This window comes from Xyrauchen texanus, chromosome 27, assembly GCF_025860055.1.
Source record: "Xyrauchen texanus isolate HMW12.3.18 chromosome 27, RBS_HiC_50CHRs, whole genome shotgun sequence".
In the NCBI taxonomy this organism is placed as follows: Eukaryota; Metazoa; Chordata; class Actinopteri; order Cypriniformes; family Catostomidae; genus Xyrauchen; species Xyrauchen texanus.
This window is the reverse complement of record NC_068302.1, coordinates 34,423,406-34,447,763: the sequence shown is the minus strand read 5'-3', so window position 1 is coordinate 34,447,763 and position 24,358 is coordinate 34,423,406. Positions and strand designations below refer to the sequence as shown.

General features: G+C 39.5%; 1 protein-coding gene across 2 annotated transcripts in view; it reads right to left on the bottom strand.

Moving 5' to 3' along the window:
* Nucleotides 1-492: 492 nt before the first annotated feature.
* The window catches only part of LOC127620914 (fibrinogen C domain-containing protein 1-like), a 251,198-nt gene continuing 227,332 nt past the window's right edge, over nucleotides 493-24,358 (bottom strand). For both annotated transcript variants that reach the window (XM_052094262.1, XM_052094263.1), the window contains 3 exons: nucleotides 21,022-21,107; nucleotides 18,307-18,402; nucleotides 493-3,033 (listed from right to left, as the gene is read on the bottom strand). In XM_052094262.1, coding sequence (XP_051950222.1) covers nucleotides 2,700-3,033; nucleotides 18,307-18,402; nucleotides 21,022-21,107 — 516 coding nt within the window. In that variant the 3' untranslated portion in view covers nucleotides 493-2,699. The remainder of the gene's footprint in view (nucleotides 3,034-18,306; nucleotides 18,403-21,021; nucleotides 21,108-24,358) is intronic.

Here is a 24,358-nt window from a genome sequence, read left to right as displayed (position 1 = left end):
TCTTTGTTGTGCTTTTTTGACAATATTGTTGCAATCGGTATTCAATTGCACAAACGCTTTTAATTGTGGAAATATTATAAAAGTGGGAAGAGTATCAAATACTTGAAATAGCCTTTTATATAGTTTTGTTTAAAATCAATTACAAAATATATGTCGATTTTTCCAACAATAGCTTGCATAGCTGATACAATGTGAATAGTGCAATAATTAAATGGGGGTTAATCTTTTATTCAGTTATATACATGTAAATAATAAAGCATATTTATAATGTTTTGTACTATAAAACTAATGAAGCCCAATTATAGAATCATCAATCCTGACACTGCTTTGAAACTTCACATTTCTTTACATTTTCTAGACAATACAAACATCTGTAAAAAGGAATAGTTCACCCAAACAATCTCTCATCATTTACTCACCCTCATGCATCCCACATTTGTATGACTTACTTTCTTCTGCAGAACACAAATTATGATTTTTAGAAGAATATTTCAGCTCCATAGGTCCATACAATGCAAGTGAATGGGTGCCAAAACTTTGACGCTCCAAAAAGCACATAGAAGCAGCATAAAAGTAATCCTTCCTGCATCTGCACAAAGAATGTGAATCACCAAAAACACAAGAAGAATGTGAAAGTGAAAGTTAAAGTGGAGATTGACTGAGCAGGGAGAATTTGACTTAAATATTGATCTGTTTCTCACCCACACCTTTCATATCACTTCTGAAGACATGGATTGAACCACTGGAGTCATATGGACTACTTTTATGATGACTTATGTGATTTGTGGAGCTTCAAAATGTTGGAACCCATTCACTTGCATTGTATGGACCAAAAGAGCAGAGATGTTCTTCTTAAAATTTTCATTTGTGTTTTGCTGAAGAAAGAAAGTCATACACATCTGGGATGGCATGAGGGTGAGTAAATGATGAGAGAATCTTTTTTTTTTTTTTGTCTGAATTATCCCTTTAATATAAATGTATCCACTTCCAGATCCACCTTAAATGAAATGATAAAAATTCGAAATCTTTGGAAAAAAAACTTTGTTTTAACTGTAATCAGTGGGCAAATGCTGAAAAAGAGCCTAATTGCAATTCTATTGCAAATTAAATAAGTTTCTCTGGAACTTTCCACTTTCAATTTCTTTTTGTTTTCTCATCCAAAGCAGGTCTTGTTTATCTAATCTTACATACAAAAGCAAACAAATAGAAAAATACTTTTTAACAGTCTTTCGTGTACAACTATGGTTGTACACGAAAGAACAATAGTGCAGGCTAAAATGTATTACATGTACCGCAGTCTGACAAAAATGTTAGTGAACAAACAAATGTGCACAAATCACTATATCGTCCTTCTGCAGAAATACTGAGTGAGATGAATGAAAGAGAACAAATTACATTCAGTGAACTACCCTCTGAGACAAAAATTCTCCACATTTAAAGGGATATTCTGGGTTCAATACAAGGTAAGCTCATCCGACATAATTTGTGGCATAATGTTGATTACCATAAAAAACTATTTTGACTTGTCTCCCTCCTTTTTTTTAAGAAAAACAAAAATGACAATAATGCACTTACAATGAATGGGGCCCATATCTGGAGGGTTTAAAGGCAGAAACGTGAAGCTTATAATTTGATAAAAACACTTAACGTTAATTCTTTTGTAAAAACTTGTGTATTTTTTTGAGCTGTAAAATTGTTTAAATTGCCGTTTTTGCGGTCAGTTTAAGGTTTTAGTGTTTACAGCGTTATGTCGTTATGGCAACAAAGCTGTAAAATTTTATTTAAATTTAGACAGAAAAACTTTATTTACATTTTGTTTACAATTTTGAACCAGTGAGTATTTTAACGTTTGCAGATTGGCCCCATTCACGTCTATTGTAAGTGCCTCACTGTAACCCAAATGTTTTCCTTTTTTTTATATCTTATTATATTTTTTGAATAGAGGGACAAGTCAAACATTTAATTTGGTGGTTTTCAACATTATGCCACATATGTTGTTGATTGAGCTTAACTTTACATATTAAACCCATGAATAATCATTTAAAAGAATAGCATTATTTAGTCACCTACTGTCTGAGGGTGAGTAAATAATGAATTAATTTCTTGGGTTGAGTATTTCTTTAATCAAACCTTTAACTTAATCAAAGGAGCATTTCATTCTAACAAAAATGAACTTTTTTCTGATGGGTTTTTACACCTATAAAAATAAAAATCTAGAGCTACTCAGAATCGATGCCGTGGAGTTTTGATGGACTATTGGAACTGTAACTCTTAGGGTCAATGCTCTTAAGCTGTTTGGATCCCACAACTAAATTGAAAATGACTTGAAAATATTACTTAATACTGTCCTTTATCTGCTACCTACTGACTGATACCAGCCGGTATACCATTTAAGGTTAGTATACGTTTATGATGTTTAAAGTGCCCTAGCAAAAGGACACTGTGAATGACTTCAAGAAAGGAAAAAAAAAGACCTTAAGGTCCTACATCAGATAAGACCAGAATATTAGTTAATCGTTTGATTCTAGGGGAAAAAACTATGTGGATGGTAAAATATGTTTTGTGGAAAAAACAAAACTAATCTAGAACTCTGAAACTATGACTTTCAGAAAAGCAATGCAGAAAAAAAAGAAAATCTATTGAGAGCCAAGTGACACCTTCCTTTGCAGCCCATCTGTTTGACACCTGTTCTGTGACATTCAGTAAGGAGTAGTTCCTTCCCACTCCACTAAATACTGCACCTTGCCTTTAGGTGTGATCCTACGAGCCAAAACCTGATACTTCTCCCCACAGGTGAGCCGACCAGCCGCCCCAAAATAGCTGGTGATGGAAGACTTGAGGTGTGATAGTGAGGAGTCGTCCTCACTGATGCTCTCAAAGGTGTGGCTGTCGATGCTGTTCTCCATCATATTGTTGCTCTCCTCACCAGGCATGCTGAGCGGACTAAGCTCGCACTCCACCATCTCTCTCTTTGTGGCCAACACAGTGTAGTTACAAGAGGGCAACTTCCTTTTCCGACTGCCCACATTTTTCCTGTAAACAATTCTGTTTTAGCTTAAAAATGTTTAAGCATTGTAATCATGTGGTATGTTAAAGACAACATGAAATCAAAACAGGGTTGAAAAAAACGTAGTCATTTTGGTTTTCCCTTAAATATGAACAAAATTCAAATGAAACATTATTTCGGGTAGGGAAAAGTTAGTTGCAAGACATCTGATTTTTAAATCGAAGTTGTCTCCTGCTTCCACAGTAGCCTATACCAGTGCAATAGTACAACCACAGACCAAGCTTCATAATACAGGTGGCAGCACAATTTGTTTTCATTAAATACAGTTGTATGTACAGTATGTGCCTAATGCTTATACAGTGAGATGGTAATAGGAGAGCAAGATGCAACGGACAAAAACCTCCATTCAATAGGCCGCTCACTCCGAACATATACGCTAGACGAACACCTATGACGTCTGGATTTTTTCAGTGTTTCATGCTGGATAAAAGGGAGCAAATGTATAAATCATCCAATCAATACTGTAGGATAAGTCCTGCTCTACATTATTACATATACAGTATATTATATGTATATTATATTATAATATATATGTGCTAGTTTTGTGAGTGTGAATGCTATTTCATGTTGTCTTCATATATATGTCACGTTCTTGAGTTACAAATGCGCACTGCAAATGTCTGCCACAAGATGTCTCTCTTTATCATAAAATGTATCTTCCTCCCTATTCACAATCCCTGTTCAGTTGCCTCTGTGGGTGTCATGCCATTTAAAGTTCACAGAGCAGAACTGGACTTTTTTTTTTTTTTACATGCAGCAAGTCTTCTGGGGAGTTTCCAAATCTGCACAAACATTTCTGCCCAAGCACAAGTGTTACAGCAAGACATGAATATCCTACACTGAGATCCTCCATTTGAGTACCATAACAGCTGCTAAAATAGGGCATGGAGCTAAAAAGTATTAGAACATGAAAGTCAGCCATCAGCCCTAATGCCCGTTTTGAGCACATAACTTTCTTTGGTGCAGAGGGTGGCCACGCACAAACGATTACTAACTCTATCTGGTTCATTTCTATCATGCATTACATTTTCATGTCACAAAAAGAAATTTTCCATTCTACAGATTTAAATCATTAGCTAGCTTTCTTTTATCACAATATTAAAGTTAAAACAATACGTCATGGTTACTGTTGTAAAGGAACTCTTCCGATGGAAGAAACAATATGTTGTGTCGATTGTAGTGACACAAGGGGTCTCTGAGAGTCTCGAGTACCTCTGAACTTGAGAAAAGGTCAATGTAAAATTGGCATACAGAATTTACATGTCCCGCCCCTGGACATACAGGTATAAAGGGGAGCGGGCGAGCATCTGTCAGACAGAATTTCACTGAGGAGCCGAGAATAAAGTTACGGCGCATTACAGTGGTAGGGATAGTGATGTGGCAAGGGGAACACAATGTCTCAATCCTTCCATCGGGGAACGGAGGTTACAACAATAACCATGACGTTCCCTTCTATCACTAACTCAACGTAGTCGATTGCACTGACACAAGGGGTCCCACTTCAAAATTCCATGCACTTAACCCGTGTTACGTGACTGCTGAGCCAGGTGCAAGCAAGCTGTTATGCTAAAAGCAGCTGGGTCGGCTGCACGTAACCCTCCCCAATGCCCCCAATAAAAGGTGTCATATAACGCTCTTAGGTTCCCAGTACCCGTACGGAAACAGGCAACATGACTTGCATGGAAGCCAGCTGGTCAGCCATGGCCTTTTCTATATCTATGTTTCTCATCATAGAGTTAAAAAGCTGCTGGGGCTATCTTAATGCTATAGATGCGTCGGGGAAGGCGTCCTTTTCCGTTCCTATTCTCTCAGGGGGAAAAGGCCCTGTGGAGACCACAACCTGCCCAGACTGGGGGTAGGTAACTTGTGGCTAATATACACACAGGGGTTGTCAAGCCACACGTGGACATGGCACGGTGGTAGATCCTGCCTGACAAGGAAGGAGTTTATACAGACATGGAGACCAGGGGGCAGCGAGGACTGCCCAAGGGACACGCAGTTCCTGCCAGCAGGGGGACCATAACGCGGAAAATACATCACAGGGAGTTGCCTAAAGGGGGAACTATGCATGTGGAGCCCAAGCCCAACACAGAGCACTTGACTCGTGGTGGGTCTGGCGACGAATTCCTCCGCTGAATCTGTGGCCAGAGGGCTAGGGAGGAAGAGCATCCAGGAAGCGAGAGCTTACTGGCTAACCTGGGTGATAAGGTGCACTGGATCAACTTGGTGAAGGGTGCAAGCGGAACACCTGGTCGGCTGTTCCGTTTTACCGAGTTCTACTGGCTCAGACCTGACAAAACACGGGACGAGACCAACTCAACCCTGAGGCTGTAGAACTTAGCAAAGGTGTTGGGTGTTGCCCAGCCCGCTGCCCTGCAGATGTCTGCTAAGGAGGTGCCATGGGCCAGTGCCCACGAGGATGCCACACTTCTCGTAGAGTGTGCTGCGGCCTGGGTGTGATAGGCTAGGGAAATAGCATCAACAACCCAATGAGCCAACCTCTGTTTGGAAACAACGTTCCCTTTCCACCGTCCGCCAAAGCAGACAAAGAGCTGCTCAGAGCATCTAAAGCCCTGCGTGCTGTCCACATAGATACGCAAAGCACGTACTGGACACAGCAACGAAGAGGCTGTGTCTGCCTCCTCCCGGGTCAGCGCTTGCAGGTTCACAACCTGGTCCCTGAAAGGGGTCGTCGGAACTGTGTGAACGTAGCCTGGTTGCGGTCTTAGGATGACGTGAGCATCTGCTGTACTGAACTCCAGGCAAGTGTCGCTGACAGAGAACGCTTGCAGATCCCCAACCCTCTTTATGGAAGCGAGCGTGATCAGGAGGGGCGTCTTCAAGGAGAGGGCTTTGAGCTCGACTGCCTCAGTGTGATCGCTACCCAAGCACACAAGGCAGCGTCTATGACCGTCGGATCTGGAGAGATACCGACCACATCCAGGAACTACACTGCGGCGGAAGGGCATCTTTAAAAGACGCGTCCTGAAAAGGAAGTTCAACGCTCGCTCTTACTTGTTGCCAGGAATAAACTCTTTTAAAGGAAAATAAACTCTTTCAGAGAAATCAACTATTTTAGGAGAGAAGCGCTGTCGAAGTCTGCACAGCGTGCAGAGAGGAGAAAGCCGCTGGAATGCGCCCTCAGATCCAACAGAAGCTCTCTTGCAGAGGTGTGTGAAGCAGTGGTGACACACAGCTCAATGATCACACAACCGCTCCGCTCCGAAGACAAAATCTGTCTGACAGACGCTCGCCCGCTCCCCTTTATATCCGTATGTCCGGGGGAGGGACATGAAAATTCTGTCTGCCAATTTGACATTGGCCTTTTCTCAAGTTCAGAGGTACGCGAGGCTCTCAGAAGAGACCCATTGTGCCACTACAATCGATACAACGTCGAGTGAGTGACAGAAGGGGAACTTAAATAAATAATTTAATCAGCCAATTTGCCATGTGATATGTGATATAACACATAATAAATACATTGTGTCAAATGTACATAGTTGTTAAGGACACCTAATTTAAAAGGGGACACAAACAAAGTTCTGCTCTAGAATGTCAAAAATGCTTCAGAATCCAAAACAATTTGTGAGCAAGTCAAACAAGATAGGGCAAGTGGACAAAAAAAAAAAACACAAACAAAAAAAAGCAAAGCCTAGGAGGAATAAATGTTTTCAAATTAACTCGTATTAAAGCAATGTGTGGCATGCTGTCAATCACCACACAATAATTTGTCCCTCAGTGCCAATAAAAACTGTGCATACAGTTATAACGGAAGCTGAATAAGCGTTTAAAGTATATGTAACTATCACACTGTTTTGACTGTAAACTTTGACTGTGACTGTATATGGACTAATCGTTTTGCCAATAGTGACCCATCCTTTTTGCAACTGACATACCGTAATTTTCGGACTATAAGCCGCAACTTTTTTCCCACGCATTGAACCTCGCGGCTTATACAATGACGCGGCTAATATATGGATTTTTCCCGCTTTCAAATTTTATAAAAAAAAAATAAAAATAAAAATATTCTGTGACGTGCTCAGTTTTTCGGCAGCGTGAAGCTTTCATTAGACCAATGAAATTGCCGAACGGGTTAAGGTCAAAACAACTTTTTTGTTTACTGTTTAGATTAAATCGAGCGCTCAAACTTCCCTCATTCTGATTACGGTAGTAATTTTGTCACCCTCACCATGGCAAAGACATGGAGAAACGCATATGATGCTGCTTTCAAGTTGAAGGCGATTGATCTGGCTGTTGGAAAAGGAAATAGAGCTGCTGCACGGGAGCTTGGTCTTAATGAGTCGATGATAAGACGTTGGAAACAGCAGCTTGAGGAATTGACTCAGTGCAAAAAGACAAAATCTGAGGCTATTCAACTCCGACACCGAAGGAGATGACTTCAGTGGTTTCAGTGCCCAGGACGAGGAAGATAGTGACCAATTACTTTCTTGGTAGGCTACTGTTTACTGCAAATGTTTTATAACAAGCCGTGTGTGGTAGCGGGGGCGTGGTCAAGCGCCCGTCCGGGAGAGAAAAGCTGTAAGGGCGCTTACACATGCGCTAAATTATGTCTAACACCGGTGTCTAATTTCAAGTGCCCTGCTTCACGTGTCCTTGGGAAAACTGTCACACGGGCACCAGTGTGATAGTTTTCAGCAGGGCACTTGACGTTCCAGGTAAGGCTTTTAATGGCCACAGCAATGTTTACAATCAATTTTATAAAGTTTCTCAATTCTTCTATGCGCCAACACTAGACTGACGTGTGTCACTCTCTCAGCTCTGTGGCTGCTGCCTTTTTAAGCCGCTCTCCCCATGCTTACTGAAATTAGACACCGGTGTTAGACATAATTTAGCAAAGGTGTAAGCGCCCTAACCGCTTTTCTCTCCCGGACGGGCGCTTGACCACGCCCCTGCTGCCACACCGTGTTTCGTTAAAGCCTATTTATTTTTGTTACAAGCCGTGTTTCGTTAAAGCCTGAGTAAAGTTCATTTGTTTCAATGTACCGGTAGGCACCTGCGGCTTATAGACAGGTGCGGCTTATTTATGTTTAAAATGATATTTTATTTAAAAATCAGTGGGTGCGGCTTATTTACATTTACATTTACATTTATGCATTTGGCAGACGCTTTTATCCAAAGCGACTTACAGTGCACTTATTACAGGGACAATCCCCCCGGAGCAACCTGGAGTTAAGTGCCTTGCTCAAGGACACAATGGTGGTGGCCATGGGGTTAGAACCTGTGACCTTCTGATTACCAGCCCTGTGCTTTAGCCACTACGCCACCACCACTCTGTGGTGTCTGTGGCTTATATTCAGGTGCGCTCAATAGTCCGGAAATTACGGTAAGTGATGACATCTTCAGTTCTGGCATAGTTTGACTAGCCATTTCTCTGCCTTCACTGACTCACTAAAATAAACGGTGGCAAACAAGTGCCCATAACCATAAATAATCCATGTGACACCACATTTGTCTCTAAGCTGTCAGAGGCAGTTTACACATTACATCAGGTGGTGATGGACGCCTGTTTTTGCTCTTTAACTTGTGGGCAGCAGAGTGCAACCCCAGCAGGGGAGGTAAGAAGCGAGAATGACAGCTGCTCTGCCAAATTGTCCCACTACAGCAATATTGATTACGCTGCAGTGTAGCCGTGAACAGGACACTTGTGAGAAAAGGTGTAGGGCAGTAGCACCAGTGCCAGAAATTAACCGTTTTCTCAGGCAGCAATATCTGTCCCTTAGAATTGAATTTCAGTGGCATTTATTTTCCCATTATGAATGCACATATTTTCTTACCATTGAAATATATCATTATGTCAACATTTGTCAAATATTTCAATTGATTCAATTAAGTTAAATGAATTCTGGTAACACACATTAGCGATAGTTGAAGTCAGACGTTTACATACACCTTACAAAATACATTTAAACTCAGTTTTTCACAATTCGTGACATTTAATCATAGAAAAGTCTTAGGTCAGTTAGGATCACTACTTAATTTTAAGAATGTAAAATGTCAGGATAATAGTAGAGAGAATTATTTATTTGAGCTTTTATTTCTTTCATCACATTCCCAGTGGGTCAGAAGTTTACATACACTGTTAGTATTTGGTATCTTTGCCTTTAACTTGTTTAACTTGGGTCAAATATTTTGAGCAGCCTTCCTCAAACTTCTCACAATAAGTTGCTGGAATTGTGGCCTATTCCTCCAGACAGAACTGGTATAACTGAGTCAGGTTTTCAGGCCTCCTAGCTCGCACATGCTTTTTCAGTTCTGTCCACAAATTTATCAGAATGAGGTCAGGGCTTTGTCATGGCCACTCAAATACCTTGACTTTGTGACATATTTGCGACTGAGCTTTAACTTCCTGGCTGATGTCTTGAGATGTCGCTTCAATATATCCACAACATTTTCCTTCCTCATTATGCCATCTATTTTGTGAAGTGCACCAGTCCCTCCTGCAGCAAAGCATGATCCTGCCACCCCCATGCTTCACGGTTGGGATGGTGTTCTTCAGCTTGCAAACTTCACCCTTTTTCCTCCAAACATAATGATGTAACCGTAAAATTTTTGTTTCATCAGACCAGAGGACATTTCTCTAAAAAGTAAGATCTTTGTCCCTATGTGCACATGCAAACTGTAATCTGGCTTTTTTATGATGGTTTTGGAGCAGTGGCTTCTTCCTTGCTGAGCAGCCTTTTAGGTAATGCAAAAAATATAATCATAAAATATCCCCACTTACTGCCACACTCAATATCAGTGGTGTAAAAACACTGATATTGCACCTGCCACTTGTGGTCTCGTGCAAATGAGCAAATTCACACTTTTCATCTTTTCGCATTTGCAGACATGTACGCTTGACATTTTCTCAACCAACTTCTTGAGGTATCACCCTGCGGTGATTTTTAAACAGTATTGAAGGAGTTCCCATCTATGTTGGGCACTTATTGGCTGCTTTTATTTATTATTTGGTCCAAGTCATCAATTTCAAAAACTTCTTTCCCCTTCTGTCACTCACTCGACATTGTGTTGAATGAAGTGACACAAGGGGTCTTGCTCGGGAACCTCGCGTACCTCTGAATTTGAGAAAATGCCAATGAGAAATTGGCAGAATTTGCATGTCCCGCCCCTGGACATACAGGTATAAAGGGAAGTGGGCATGTGTCTGTCAGTCAGATTTTTTCTTCGGAGACAAGCGGTTGTGCATCAGCAAGCTGGAGTCTCACTACTGTTCCTCTACAGTGCATTTCCAGTGGCGTTCTCTCTCTGCACGCCGTGCAGTCCATGCCCCTGGATGCTTCGACAGCGCTTCTGTCTAAAAGAGTGTTCTCCCTCCTAAAAGAGTTTTATTTATCTTAAAGAGTTTATTTTCACTCACAAAATAGCAATACACAGAAGGCGTTGAATGTACTTTTAAAGTCGCGTCTTTTTAAAGATGTCATTCCGCCTCTGTGTAGTTCCTGGATGCGGTCGATTTCTCTTCTCAAGGATGCGATAGAGCCCATCCCTACAGCCGATATGAAGAAGGGTTTCTACAGCCCTTACTTCATCGTACCCAAGAAAGGTGGTGGGTTGCGACCAATCTTGGACTTGCGAGTTTTCAGCCGGGCTTTGTACAAACTCCCGTTCAAAATGCTCACGCAGAGACAGATTCTAACCTGCGTTCGACAGCTAGATTGGTTCACGGGAATAGACCTGAAGGACACATACTTCCACGTCGCCATCTTGCCTCGACACCGACCCTTCCTACTGTTTGCGTTCGACGGCCAGGCGTACCGGTGTCTATATGTGTGCGATTTATCTTTGTCCATGCTGCGTTCATTAATGAGAACACACGCTCCACAGATGCAGATGTCCCAGGCAGGCATAAAACAAACTCCACGACCTTGGCTAAGACTCCGAAGTTGATGGTCTTATTCATGTTCCACACAGTGATGCGACGAGTGACAATGTTTTGTGCAAGCCCACTCATCAAAGAGCGTGGTTTCGTCAATCAAACTCAGAGTGGGGATTCTAGAGTAGTGTTCTCTCAGTAGGGCCCACTGAAGTTTTTCTGTGTTTTCCAATGAGCGGCTCCAATTTTGGAGGCAATTTACCGATGCTGAATAAAAGTTTCTCACTGCACAAAAGAAATCAACCGCTTGCATGTCACCATCTTCAACCAGGGCACCCAACTGCTTTTTAATGTCAGAGGGTACAAATGTTTTCTCCAACCTAGACTGCAAGACTTTCCTCAGGTCAGAAATGTGCAAATCTATGAACGTGCACAACAGAATGATAAGCAAAGTCCTTCATTTGTATGTACCTTGTCAGATTCTGAACTTTGCAAAAAAAATAAAAATTGCTAACACTTTTAGCAGCATCCACATGCTTTTTTGTATGATCATGCTGTGCAATGTCAGTGCGGCCTCCATGAGTGATGGAAAAGAGAGCTCCACAAATCTCACACCTCATTTTACTAGGCTCTGTCTGTGACTCGATTTTTAAAATGTAAACTCTTTTTGAAGATCCTCATTATATGAACATGCACACTTCCTTTACATTTTTCAAGCTGCAATTTCATCTATGAGCTCTTTCAAATGTACTCTTCAATCAGTTCACAAACTGGACGTCTATTGAGAGAGGATTGTGATTGGATAGTTTAATCCAATTATATACTTCAATAACACTGTGTGATTTTATTGGTTTTACCAGCCTTATCCCTGGCTAACTTAGATTAGAATTCTCACGTGACTGAGAAAGCCGCATGGGTGATCGAGAGGGGAAGGGGAAATACGGGACAAAAAATATTTTTTTCAGAATAAGTCAGGACACTAGAAAAAGTGCTTAAATCAGGGCTGTCCTGGGAAAAATGGGACGTCTGGCCACCCAACACTTATGCCAAAATAGAGCATTTCAGACAGAGGGCCAAAACAGGGCAGAAAATGATCATATATTACTAAATTGTGATTGTTTTGGTCCAAAAAAACCTTTGTAACATTATCACTGGACCTCAGGGAAGATAAGAAAATTATTTAAAAAAAAAGCACTTCATACTCCCTTTTATTATCACACTGAGCCATGTAGCGAACTGCTTCTCCAAAGGTGAGAAACTATTACACTAAGTGTAGATAGCAATATAAAGCACCTTTTTTGCTCTTAGTGCAAATAATGTTACATGCTGTTTGCACCCCTATTTAAATAATTACATTCATTTTAGGAGCATCACTGAAGCATGTTTGTTGTGTTTATTTAGAGTCTCATAGAGAGCCAACACCAACACCAACCCCTAAACCTAACCCTAACCTTCCCTTACAATAATGAACCATGGTTTTACTACAGTAACCGTAGTATCACCATGCTAGTTGGTAGTAAAATCATAGTAACCACAAAATTAATCAGGGTTACTATATTAACACCATATTACTGTAGTAACACCATGATTAATTACATCAAAATTATGGTTTCTGCCAAAAACATGGTAACAATATTACTATAGTAAAATTATGGTTAATTTTCTATAAGTCTCCCGAGACTTTTGCAAGCAATGTGATGCCTTGGGAGAAAGCCACCTCTAGCCCCAGATGAGGAAGGAAACATGTGCGATCCACAGACCGCACCTCTTACCCGGATCAAACCTTTCTCTCAACTGCCCGACCTTCACTGTGACCACTGTGACTGCAAGAAAATCAACCCTTGTATTCATTTATTTTTATTATAGGCAGTTTCAAATTAAATACTAAGAGTGGAGACAGGTCAACTACTAAACACACAATGCAAGCATGATGCTAATGATGAGGTGTTTTCAGTTGAAGCGTGCAGAACATGCAGATTATATATTTATTCAATTAAATTGCAGCCTTTAGCGATGTAATAATCACATTAGGACATATTGTGATTTTCATTTGATTAATTGTGCATTCAAATATTCTCTATTGTCTTTGTCACTTATTCAAACGTTTTTGTCCCAAATATTTCAAACTCTGATGACATTCCATGTTTTATTACTAATGCCTTTTTTATGACTGGATTCAATGATTCCGTCCTTGTTTCTGCATCGTGGAAACCAGAGCTGTATATTGTGGAAACCACAGTATAAACAAACTCTGAAATATTTTCCAGGACAAATAATTATTTTCCAGGACATTTAGGTATTTTTATCATATTCCATGACTGGAAAACAGCATTCTAATATTCCAGGTTTTCCAGGACGCATGGGAACTCTTAAGTATTTTGCTGTGGATGAATCTGCAGCCACATGGCTAAACAATTTTAGATGTAAGCAATGCTGTAAGCTTGCAATGTAAAGGATTTCAGACTCACTGATTATACACAATGAACATACAAAACGTTGTTCAATTTAGGCATGTCAAATTTCAGGTATTTTCATTATCACCATTAACATTTACAAATGTAATTTAAATTAATGATCAATTAATTGATTTATTGGTTATTTTAAAACGCATTTCAAATACCACAGGCATGTGTTCTAAGTTGTATTTATTTATAATTATTATTCATTTATAATTATAATATATTAATTAAAATATCAAGTATAATTTAAATAAATATACTTAAAATTATAGTTCACGCAAACATTTTTAATTCTTGCTGTTCCGAAGCCATTTGACTTCTTTCTTCTGTGGAACACAAAAGGAGATTTAGCCTCAGTCACCATTAAATTTCAGTGCATCTTTTTTCCATCCAATGAAAGTGAAAGGTGACTGAGACAGTAATTCTGATTAACATCTGTTTTGTTCCACAAAAGATATAAAGACTTACAGGTTTGGAACATAATGAGGATGAGTAAATGAGGACAGAATTCAACTTTATGGGTGAACTATCCCTTTAATTTAGCAAAACACAAATGGAGAACTCTAAATACCACATGAATGGAGAAGCACTATTTGGATCTTAGGGCCCCCTGAAAACTTTATACTATGTGCCTCCTATCTTATCGCAACCCATAACAATTTTCTGTTTTTTGTTTTGTTTTTCTCAAAAGCATTATCATTATAAATAAATGTATAAACATGATTACACATTCAATAAGAGACACTAAAACAAATTTAAGTTTAAATAATTTATTAAAATAACTTAAATGATGCATTTAATAAAAATAACTATACATTATAAATGAAAATATACAGATTAGAGTGGTTGATCAAGTCAGTTGAACTGTGCTTCAAATGGAAATGTTGGCTTTTTATGTTTCAAATGTTGATTTATGTAATCTCTTGGAATATCTGAAGGCAAACAATACTAGACTGTTCCCAATAGAATCAGAGAGCAGTGGAACAGAACACTTTTTACACTGGAGAAAAACTGACAGATTAGTCAATAATTCATGGGGGTCCAGGCTTTAAAGTCCTCAAACTTATTTTTTTCATTTGTAAGAATGAAAGATTAGACCATGGATGGATTGTCATCGAGTAGGTCAATCAATATAACTATTCTATTAAACAAACTATTGCATTTTGATATGGAAAAAGTAGCCTAAAATCTTTGAATCAACAACTTAAACTGCTATCATTATAATACTAACAGAGTACACTTTTCTGTCCTTTTATATGGTTTAAATATGAATCTATAACCTTTCTGTCAAAATACCAGTAGTTGGTGTTACTACAGAAATGGAACACATAATGGAATGCTTTCTTGTACCTTTCCTCATCAGTACTGTTTGGAATGTCGGGCTCTCTGGCTTTATGAGATGCTTGACATTCTCCATAGTGCATCAAATAATGCTGGTTTAATACTAATGAGTCCACAGGTTTTATGGTCCATTGCACGATCCAGTCAAACATGGTGCACACAAGCGTGAGTCGCGCCGTACTGTACTAATGTCAAGTTACTTTTGTGCTTGAAATAAAAAGCACTTTTGGGATTAAACCACTGAACAATTGACAGGAAGCCCACAAAATAGATATTTTTTCATTATCACGCAAGAGCCATCTTCATTCTAGCTTACCCGTGTGAAGTGGGCGTTTATCACAAAATCATGCAAAAAAAGAGGGTTCTGCTGTGCCCCCGGTCTGTCCAGGGCTCTTAGAATTGTCCTAACCCTCCCCCTTACAACGCCCCTGCATGCATGTGGCCAAAATTTTAATAGTTACGGGTCAAGCCCTGAAATGGAGAAGTGTTTTTAGTGTTCTTCTTCTTATTATTGTTCTGCCATGGAAGTCTATGGCAGCCCATAAAACCGTTCTTGGGAATATTATGACATTTTGCACAAAGATAGAGGCCAGTCTAAACAGATAACAAAGCAAATTTGGAGTGTCTAGCTCAAACCCTTTAGTGCCACCAACAGGTCAAAGTTTCACTCATGTTTATGCTAATAACTTTTTAATCCTAAATTAGATTAGATTCAACTTTATTGTCATTGTGCAAAATACAAGTACAGAGCCAATGAAATGCAGTGACAAATCCTTGAGACAAAATTATTTTCCCCGGATTCCTGAGCTCATGCCGAGTCGAAAGCATGCCATGGTATCGATTTCCACCTGACTAGATTTTCTGGCATTTTAAATTTTTAGAAAAACATACTTTTTCGAACTCGTCCTAGGCCGTTCATCCAATTTTCACAAAATTTTGCACCGATGCTCGTAGGCAGTGCTAACAAGAATTTATGGAATTGATGGATAGACCAAACCTTTTTCGAATGGCGCTTCAACGAATTTGACGAAGAACACGCAAAATCGGACTTGAGGCTGTATCTCTGCAACGCTTTGATGTATTTTGACGAAAGTTGGCACATGTCATGGCAATCAAGCCCTGAGATGACATGCAGCATTTTTTCTAGGCCGTTCCTCCGATCGGAACGAAAGCACCAATAGAAGAAGCACGTAAGAAGCACCTTTAAGCAAATAGATATAACTCTTAAACGGAATGAGATATTTTCACCAAACTTGGCACAATTATATCAAGTCTCAATATGAGAACACACAGAAAAAGTCACAGGGCTTGGCCACTTGGTAGCCCTATAACTGGAAACAATGTGAAAGTGGCTCTAACTACTGAACCGTTGGTCTGATTGACTTCAAAATGTGCATGCAGTGTCTTTGACAGACTTGCAATCGTGTATCTTGAGGAACATGGCCGCCAGTTGCCAATCAACAGTGAATTTGATTGTGAGCATGCCAAACAGGTCTCAAGGCTGTATCTTGGCAACGCTTTGGTCTATTAAAATGAAACTTGTTACATGTGATAGCCATTATGCCCTTATGGTACCTGAGCTGTTGCGGCACAGTGCCACCTTCAAAGATTAAAATGTTTTTGAACAAGGCATGATTTTTATCCAACGGGAATTGATTAAATTGTGAAAATGGCCTTTACATACCATAATTGAGCAAGGTGAATGAAGGGGGTTGGGCTGAAAAGTAAAGGCACTTGGTTTATTTTCCTGCTACCCCACCCAAACACTTAACAGGATTTATGTCTGGCTCTCCGACTACACAATACTGTTACTTTCTGCCATTTTCCATATTCTGAGATAAAGTACACCTACTGATAATAAAATATGAAAAATAGCTTTTATTGGTTATTGTGTGGCCTAAAATCCTGAATTATTTGGCCTATTATCAAATACTTTAGCCTATGTTCATGAGAATGGTCTGGTTCATTGGGTTATGGTGATGACAGTGATGCCATATTTTTCATGGTCTACCCAATTGCCAGTCCACCATTTTGAATTTCATTGAAAGCATACACATTCTAACTACTCCTACAGTGTTCATTGGATCTTGACTTGAAACTTGCTTCTTTGTACTGTATATACATGAATCCTTTTTGGAAACTGTTTACACTCGTTTAGGACAAAATCGACCATGTTTACACGAATAATGAAATTTCATAAATATGTTTGATTGCTCAGGCGTGCACCCAAGATACTGCAAATGCTTATCATAAAGCAAGCACTCATAGAAATCACACATATTCCCTTGATCAGACAGCATGCAAGACTAAATTGATCTTTCTTTTGCAGCTTAATGCTTTCTTAATAACTCTTCAACATCAACCACATCCTGTATTTCCATAGTCATTCAAGTTTTCTTCATCACTCTCAGATGTTACTAACTTCAGGCAATCTTGCCCACTGAAAGGGGCACTAATATGTCAGCAAATTCTTTTTTTTGGGGGTGGGATTTACATAACGTAATTATTTATAACATCTGCATATATATCGTCATATCGCCCAGCCCTAAAACTGCTCAATGTAAATTATAAGGCATTAAAACATGTCATGATGCTTCTTTGGCTGCTCATGTTGCCGATTATAGGCTTGTCCCCGGTACTGCTGCTTGCAGCTATATTTTATAATTATAATAATTGAGACAGCCTAAATTCAAGATGCTTGGAACATCCTACACTCACTGAGCACTTTATCAGAAACACATTTACATCTACTTATTCATGTGATAATATAATCAGAAGATCGTGTGGCAGCAGTGCAATGCATAAAATCATGCAGTTACGGGTCAGGAGATCCAGTTAATGTTCACATCAACCATCAGAATGGGGAGAAAATGTGATTTCAGTGATTTCGACTGTGGCATGATTCTTGGTGCCAGATGGGCTGGCTTGAGTATTTCTGTAACTACACAACAGTCTCTTGACTTTGGTGCAAAAAACAAAAAACATCCATTAAGTGGCAGTTCTATGGGACAGTAACACCTTGTTGATGAGAGAGGTCAACAGAGAATGGCTAGACTGGTTCGAGCTGACAGATAGTCTACAGCAACTCAGACAACCACTCTGTACAATTGTAGTGAGCAAAATAACATCTCAGAATGCACAACACGTCAAACTTTGAGGCGAATGGTCTACAACAGCAGAAGACCACATCAGGCACTTTATTAGGACCATAGAGTTCCTAATAAAGTGCTCAGTGAGTATATCTGCCAACAACCATGAAAAACTATGTCCTGGTGTACCTAGGAGAATTAGTGCTGTTTTAAAAGCCTATGGTGGTCAAACTAAATGTTAATTTCATTTTTTATATGTTTACGGCACTATGCATGAAGTTAATTATCTGTATTTATTTAAAAATAAATGTTGCACAGTACTGTATTTTAATACATTTTCAGTATACATTCCACATGTTTAATTTACCGCTAATTTACTGCTGTTAATAATAGTATGTATAGAAAGTTCTATCTTCACTTTGAGGATTGTGAATTGGTCAGTTTTTTAGATGAGAGTACCTGCATGCTTTCCCATCTGATTGAAGAAGCATCAGTTCATGGAAAAATTAAATGTACCTAAAGTCGTAGGAGACGCTGGTGGTGGCGGATCCAGATGTACTGGCAGCGTCGGTGGAGTCCTGGTCCAAACTGAACGTCCGTCCTGAACTAGTACTAAGAATAAAAAGAGACAGAGATAATGAAGGCTTTTAATATCAATTAAAAACCATTGAACATACCAAAGTCAACCGATGTCCAATTGATACACCATTCTCAACACATTTCATTTCCGTAATCTGTAAATGAGTGACACAGGATCTTCAAAGATTAAAATGCTTTTGAACAAGGCCTGATTTTATCCAACGGGAATTGATTATATTGTGATAAATGGCCTTTACATGCCATAATTGAGCAAGGTGAATGAATGGGTGGGGGTTGGGCTGAAAAAGTAAAGGCACTTGGTTTATTTTCCTGCTACCCCACCCAAACACTTAACAGGATTTATGTCTGGCTCTCCGACTACACAATACTGTTACTTTCTGCCATTTTCCATATTCTGAGATAAGTTTGACAGCTATAAAATGAATGATTAACAGCGAATACCCCGAAGCGCGTGCCTCATGCCATACTTCTGTCAAAAATGTGACAGACAACTATTTGTCAAGTGCGGCTCTGTTCACACAACACACATCAACTGAACTCCTGACAATGTAAGAGAGTCTCTTTAGTTACAGAATGCATTTGTCACTCTCTTTCATTACCAAACTGTGTATGAACAGGACTTTACCGTATTTAATACTGACAGGACAACCGTTTTCTGTTTCATTGTGAATGTTGCCAACAAGACTTGGAACGAAATGACTTTATAAAACTGCATCTTACTTAAATTTGGCCTTAGGCACACTGAAGGGGCCAATGGAACAGAATAGTAAACAATACAAAAGAATACAGTTCCGACCTGCTGCTTGCTATTTCACACATTATGCGCTGTTGGGATTGGGATTTGAACAGAATTTATTGACAGTACCATTCAAAGGATGGCAATCATTAACTACAGTTCACGGCTTTGTATGGAATCCCAATGTGCCCTTTTTATTATGGCCAAAACCAACTCAAGGTTTCTCTTTTCATCTGAAAGCTTTGTCCGCCCCAACAGTGTTTCCAATTCCCTCATTATTCAGGCCTGTTTGAAAGACGATAACCTTCACAGAAAAGTATAATTAAATTGCTTCACCCACTGTGTTGATAAAAAAATCTATTTCCGAGGGGTGGGTTTGTGATTGGGAAAACTGTGAGAGACCTTTCCGATTTTTCAAAGGGAAATTGATGCAAATTAGCATGATTATTCGAAAGCAAATAAATAGATGCTTAAGCATTCAATTGAAAAGGTAATGAGAAAAGGTTAAGTGTGCTGTCTGTTGCCTTGATGAAGAGAGACTGAATTTGATTGGGACCTCATTAGAGTTATTATGTACATTGACGGAGAGGCGACATAATTTCTGGCCATTTTAGCACAGGTGAGATGACTTTGTCAAAAAATTAAAGGGCAGAAATATCAAATGAGCCATCAAACCTAAAAAGAACAGATCTCTGTATGATACGGTTAACTTTTATGATATGCCTCAGGGTCCTGACGGATTACCCTAATGTCACTGAAAGGACAAGTTTGAATAATTAGCTAATATCCCAACATAAATTGATTATGCCTTATTTTAGCCTAATTATGCACACCAAATCAAAATTTGCACAACAAAAAAAAATAAAAATAGAAGAATAGAAAAATGTGCACAAGGTTTTAATACACAACAATACATCTAATAATGCATCTATGAACTTTTATTTTATAAATATTTATTTATTTATATTTAGGGCAAAGATTTTTTTTTATTTTTTTTATTTACAGCATATAAATTCTTTTTGGAGAATAGAAAAATAATCAGCTTGTTCGAATAAATTATTTTCCAATTTTGTCATTAAAATATAGTCATTTGTAGGTCCCCGAAAACTGTAAAAAATGTGGCGCTACCCAAAATGTATCTGTTTGTTCGAGCAACCCAAACAACCCAAAAGGCAAAATTAGTTCAACCAATGGAGTGAGTTCTGGGAAAGAATATCCTGTATGTTGGTCAATGATAGAAGAGGTAGTGTTCTCGAAACCTGTTTGAAACAGTACTTTTTTTTGCAATTCCATTTGTTGATGCTAATCCTGCAGAAATGACATATTTCTATATAATGTGTGTCCACAGATGAGATCCATGCAAGCCATTTGTCATTGAATAATGTCTCTTTTAATATACTTTCTGTTCCTCAAAGTAAGTTGTTGATCAAAAACGACAAAACTAGAAACATTTAATTCTAGTCACAAATAGCACAGATGAGGTAAATAAACCATGCTACTCCAGTGTCAATAATGTGCGCTTATCCAAAAAACCACTTCTGTGAGGTGCCCATCCAACTTCCTTTATACTTAAAGGGATACTTTTTTTGCCATTGCTGGAAAGACCGCGTGACCTCAGCTCTCTCGTGAACCTGCATACTGCTACATACCAGACGCAATAATTTATAGTTAAAAAGTACTTAAATATTCATCTTTTTCACCAAAAGTGATCGTAATACTTTATAAGACATTCATTTAATCCACTTCTATTATAAGGACCTACTGAGCTGAGATATGTTCCTAATTTTCTTCAAACCTGTTGAAAGAAAGGAAGTCATATACATCTGGGACGGCATGAGGGTGAGTAAATGATGAGAGAATTTTCATTTTTGAGTGTACAATAAAGTTCAATTCACCTCTTTAAACTCTGCAGCTCGTCCAGCGTGAAGTCAAATATGTTGGCCATGTGATGATTGGTGCCCCAGGTGGAAGTGAGGTCATTCTGTGTTGACATAAGAAACACAATATGAAATACAATGTTAAAATTCATTACACTCCATCGACTCAATTATCAATAATTTGATTATGATGATAACAGTCATCATGCTCATTAAAGACACTCTAATGCTGTCTTTGAAGTTGCCCATGGCATTATAAGCCATGCTGCCTGGGATGAGACTTCTCAGAAGAATTTGTCATTTAAGTGCTTTTCTTTTTAGAAAATGCAGAAAAACAGAATGAGAGGGGAGTTACTAACTTGTAGAAACTACAATTTAGCTAATTTAGCTACATTTTTCAGTATCATGAAAGTAGCTCGGCTGTTTTTAAAACAGTGTAGCTTTTTCAGTAACAAACAGATGTGCATTGTAGTCAAGCACACTTTCTGCATTTTAAAGAGATGATTCAGGTGTCTGGATCACAGTCCTGCTAAAGTGTGTCAAATACAGCGGTATGCACCATCCTTCGCTATATAGCACTCAAATCAGTCCACAAGATCGGAATTGTGCGTACAAATTGCGTTCAGCAGTGATTTTGTGGGTGCGTTTGAACCATTACCTGATCTGCATAATTCCTTTATTAAATCGGGCATTAAACCAGTGTAGACAGCACTTGCAAATAACCCCCCTGTATGTCTTCTTTTTAGTAGTGAATAGCAGTGCTGGGTAGTAGCGCATTACATATTATCAGGATTATGTAATCAGACCACAAAAATCAAGTAAGTGTAATTTGATTACATGACATTTTATAATGTGTGTAATCAGATTACGGTTACATTTTATGGATTACATTCTTGATTACCTCATCAATCAGCCAATAACTATTGTGTAAATTACTAATTATGCTCCTAAATTTTAAAAGAATTGTCTGTATTTTAAATGTTTTTATCTCACATCTTGCCGTGTGTGGGTGTGTAGCTAGCAAATCTGATTGAAACATTACATTGAAAGTGCTTCATACAATCCACACATTTTTGCACCTTGCATCGAAATTTCAAAGCTCTTGTCAAGCTAACGTGTTAATTTTTCTTAATCGTAATTAACGCATTTACTTAATACAGAATAATCACTGGTGTAAAGGGCTGAACCTTTGTAATGTGTCCACCTGGAGTCATTACACTGATGCACATGCCACAAACAGACACACAACAGCACCAGAGCCTTTCTACCAAAGGAGCCTACAAGCTTTCCACGAAACAGCATAACGCAGCGGTCCCAAAGACATTCTATGGGCGGTACTGTAGTAACACGCTAGTTGACTGTTATGATCTCCTTTGATAGAGCCGTGGAGGTTATCTCAATAAATTACAGTGCTTCCTTGTCAGTGATATAATGATGGACAAAGGAGCTCTTAGCGCTGTTTGATACAACTTTGTGCTTTTGACCATACAAATGCACTTCTGCTCATGCTGGCAGAAAAAGTCTGAGGTTAAGGCCACACCTTCTCATGAATAACTAAGCGGAGGTATACATTATACAACTCTACATCATATCTAGAGACATTCTCTCATTTCTGATTTCAAAGCTGGATAATAATATATAGTCCAATCCCTATTCCTGATTTCCTAAATAAAAATGTTTTAACATTGTGGAGCGGAGGGGGGCGGGGCCGGGTCAGAATATTGCACGCCCGGTCCCCAATCGGCCTGATGAGGTGCACGAGGGATAAAGGCGGCCGGTGACGATGGTTCGAGAGAGAGAGAATTACGGGCATGTCCGTAATCTCTCTCTCTCAACCATCGCCACCGGCTGCCTTTATCCCTATATAATATAAACTATTATTTATATTGTTAATCCGGTTCTTGCCTCCTTCTTCCCCTTTAAACCCTTTACACTAGTGCCAAAATCCGGGAAGGAGGAGGATACGCTGTAGTAGAGTCCTCGCCACTACCATCCACCCCAATGGAGCAGCCGCAGCCATCTGCCGGGGGACGGAGGAGCCCGGCCGCCTGAGAGCGGAGGTACGGCCACAGACAGCGAAGGGAGAAGGGGCTCCTAACCAACCACCTAGAGTGGTCAAGGCCGCTGCCAGGAGCAGAGGAGACCCCTACCAGCCGCTGAAACGCGGCGGGGTCTGAGACCACCAGTTGAGTTTAGTCCACCAGGGGCCGGAAGACTGCCTCCGATCTGCTCGGGGAGGCGTGGCTGCCGTCCATTAGAGGGTGGAGGAGTGGCCGAGGACCAAGCTGCATCGTATCGGAGAACAGGTGAGTAAGTGGGTTTTTTTCCCTCTCTTTTTTAAAATGTTTTGTTAATTTGGCACGATCGTCATTATGGAGTGTAGGTGCCACTTTTTTTTTGTTTCCCTCCCCTAGTTCCCTCCCTCATCCAGGTAGACAGGGATGACCTGCCAGCAGACGGGGCAGAGGGCCCGCCCCTCCCCAGGGAAAGGGGGGATGTACGTCATGCCGGGGGCTCCCCGGCCTGAGAGAACGAGGGAGTAATGTGGCAGGGCGGGGCCGTGATGCTACACACCCAGCACCTAATCAGGCTAATTAGCCTTCGAGAGGGATAAAGGCCAACCGAAGATGGCAGAGCGACAGAGAGAGAGATTTACGGACAGCTCTCCGACACCTTTGTGTGTTTGTCTTTTTGTTTCAGTTTTATATTAAACTATCATTTATTTATATTGTTAAGCAGATTCTCGTCTCCTCCTTTCCCTTTAAACCCTTTACAGTCATATATAGTCTCAGAAGTCCAACACTTCTTTTATCCTTTTCATAAATCTAATTTCAAAAGGACTGCACAAACTGCATTATTTAGGGATGTTGTGGGTGTACGGTAAAGAACTCAAAATCTACTTCAGAGTTATTAAATGGTCCCTAATCAGGCCTTTGTTATCAAAGTAATGCAATTAGCCTATCATTTTGATGAGGTTTGGCTTTATACATAACTCCAAATGCATTTGACTCTCTGATCTCCCATAACCTTTAGTCAAGCAGATACCATATTTAAAGGGATAGTTCACCCAAAAATTAAAATTCTATAATAATTTACTCACCCTTATGTTTTGCAAACATGTATGACTGTCTTAGTTCCGTGGAACCGACAAGGAGATGTTAGGTGGAATGACAATCTCAGTCACCCTTCACTTTCATTACGTCTTTTTCATACAATGGAAATCAATGGTGACTGGGGTTAGCGTTCAACTTAACATATTATTTTGTGCTCCACTGATAAAATAGATTCATATGGGTTTGGAACAACATGAGGGTAAATAAATGATGACAGAATATTTATTTGTGGATGAACTATT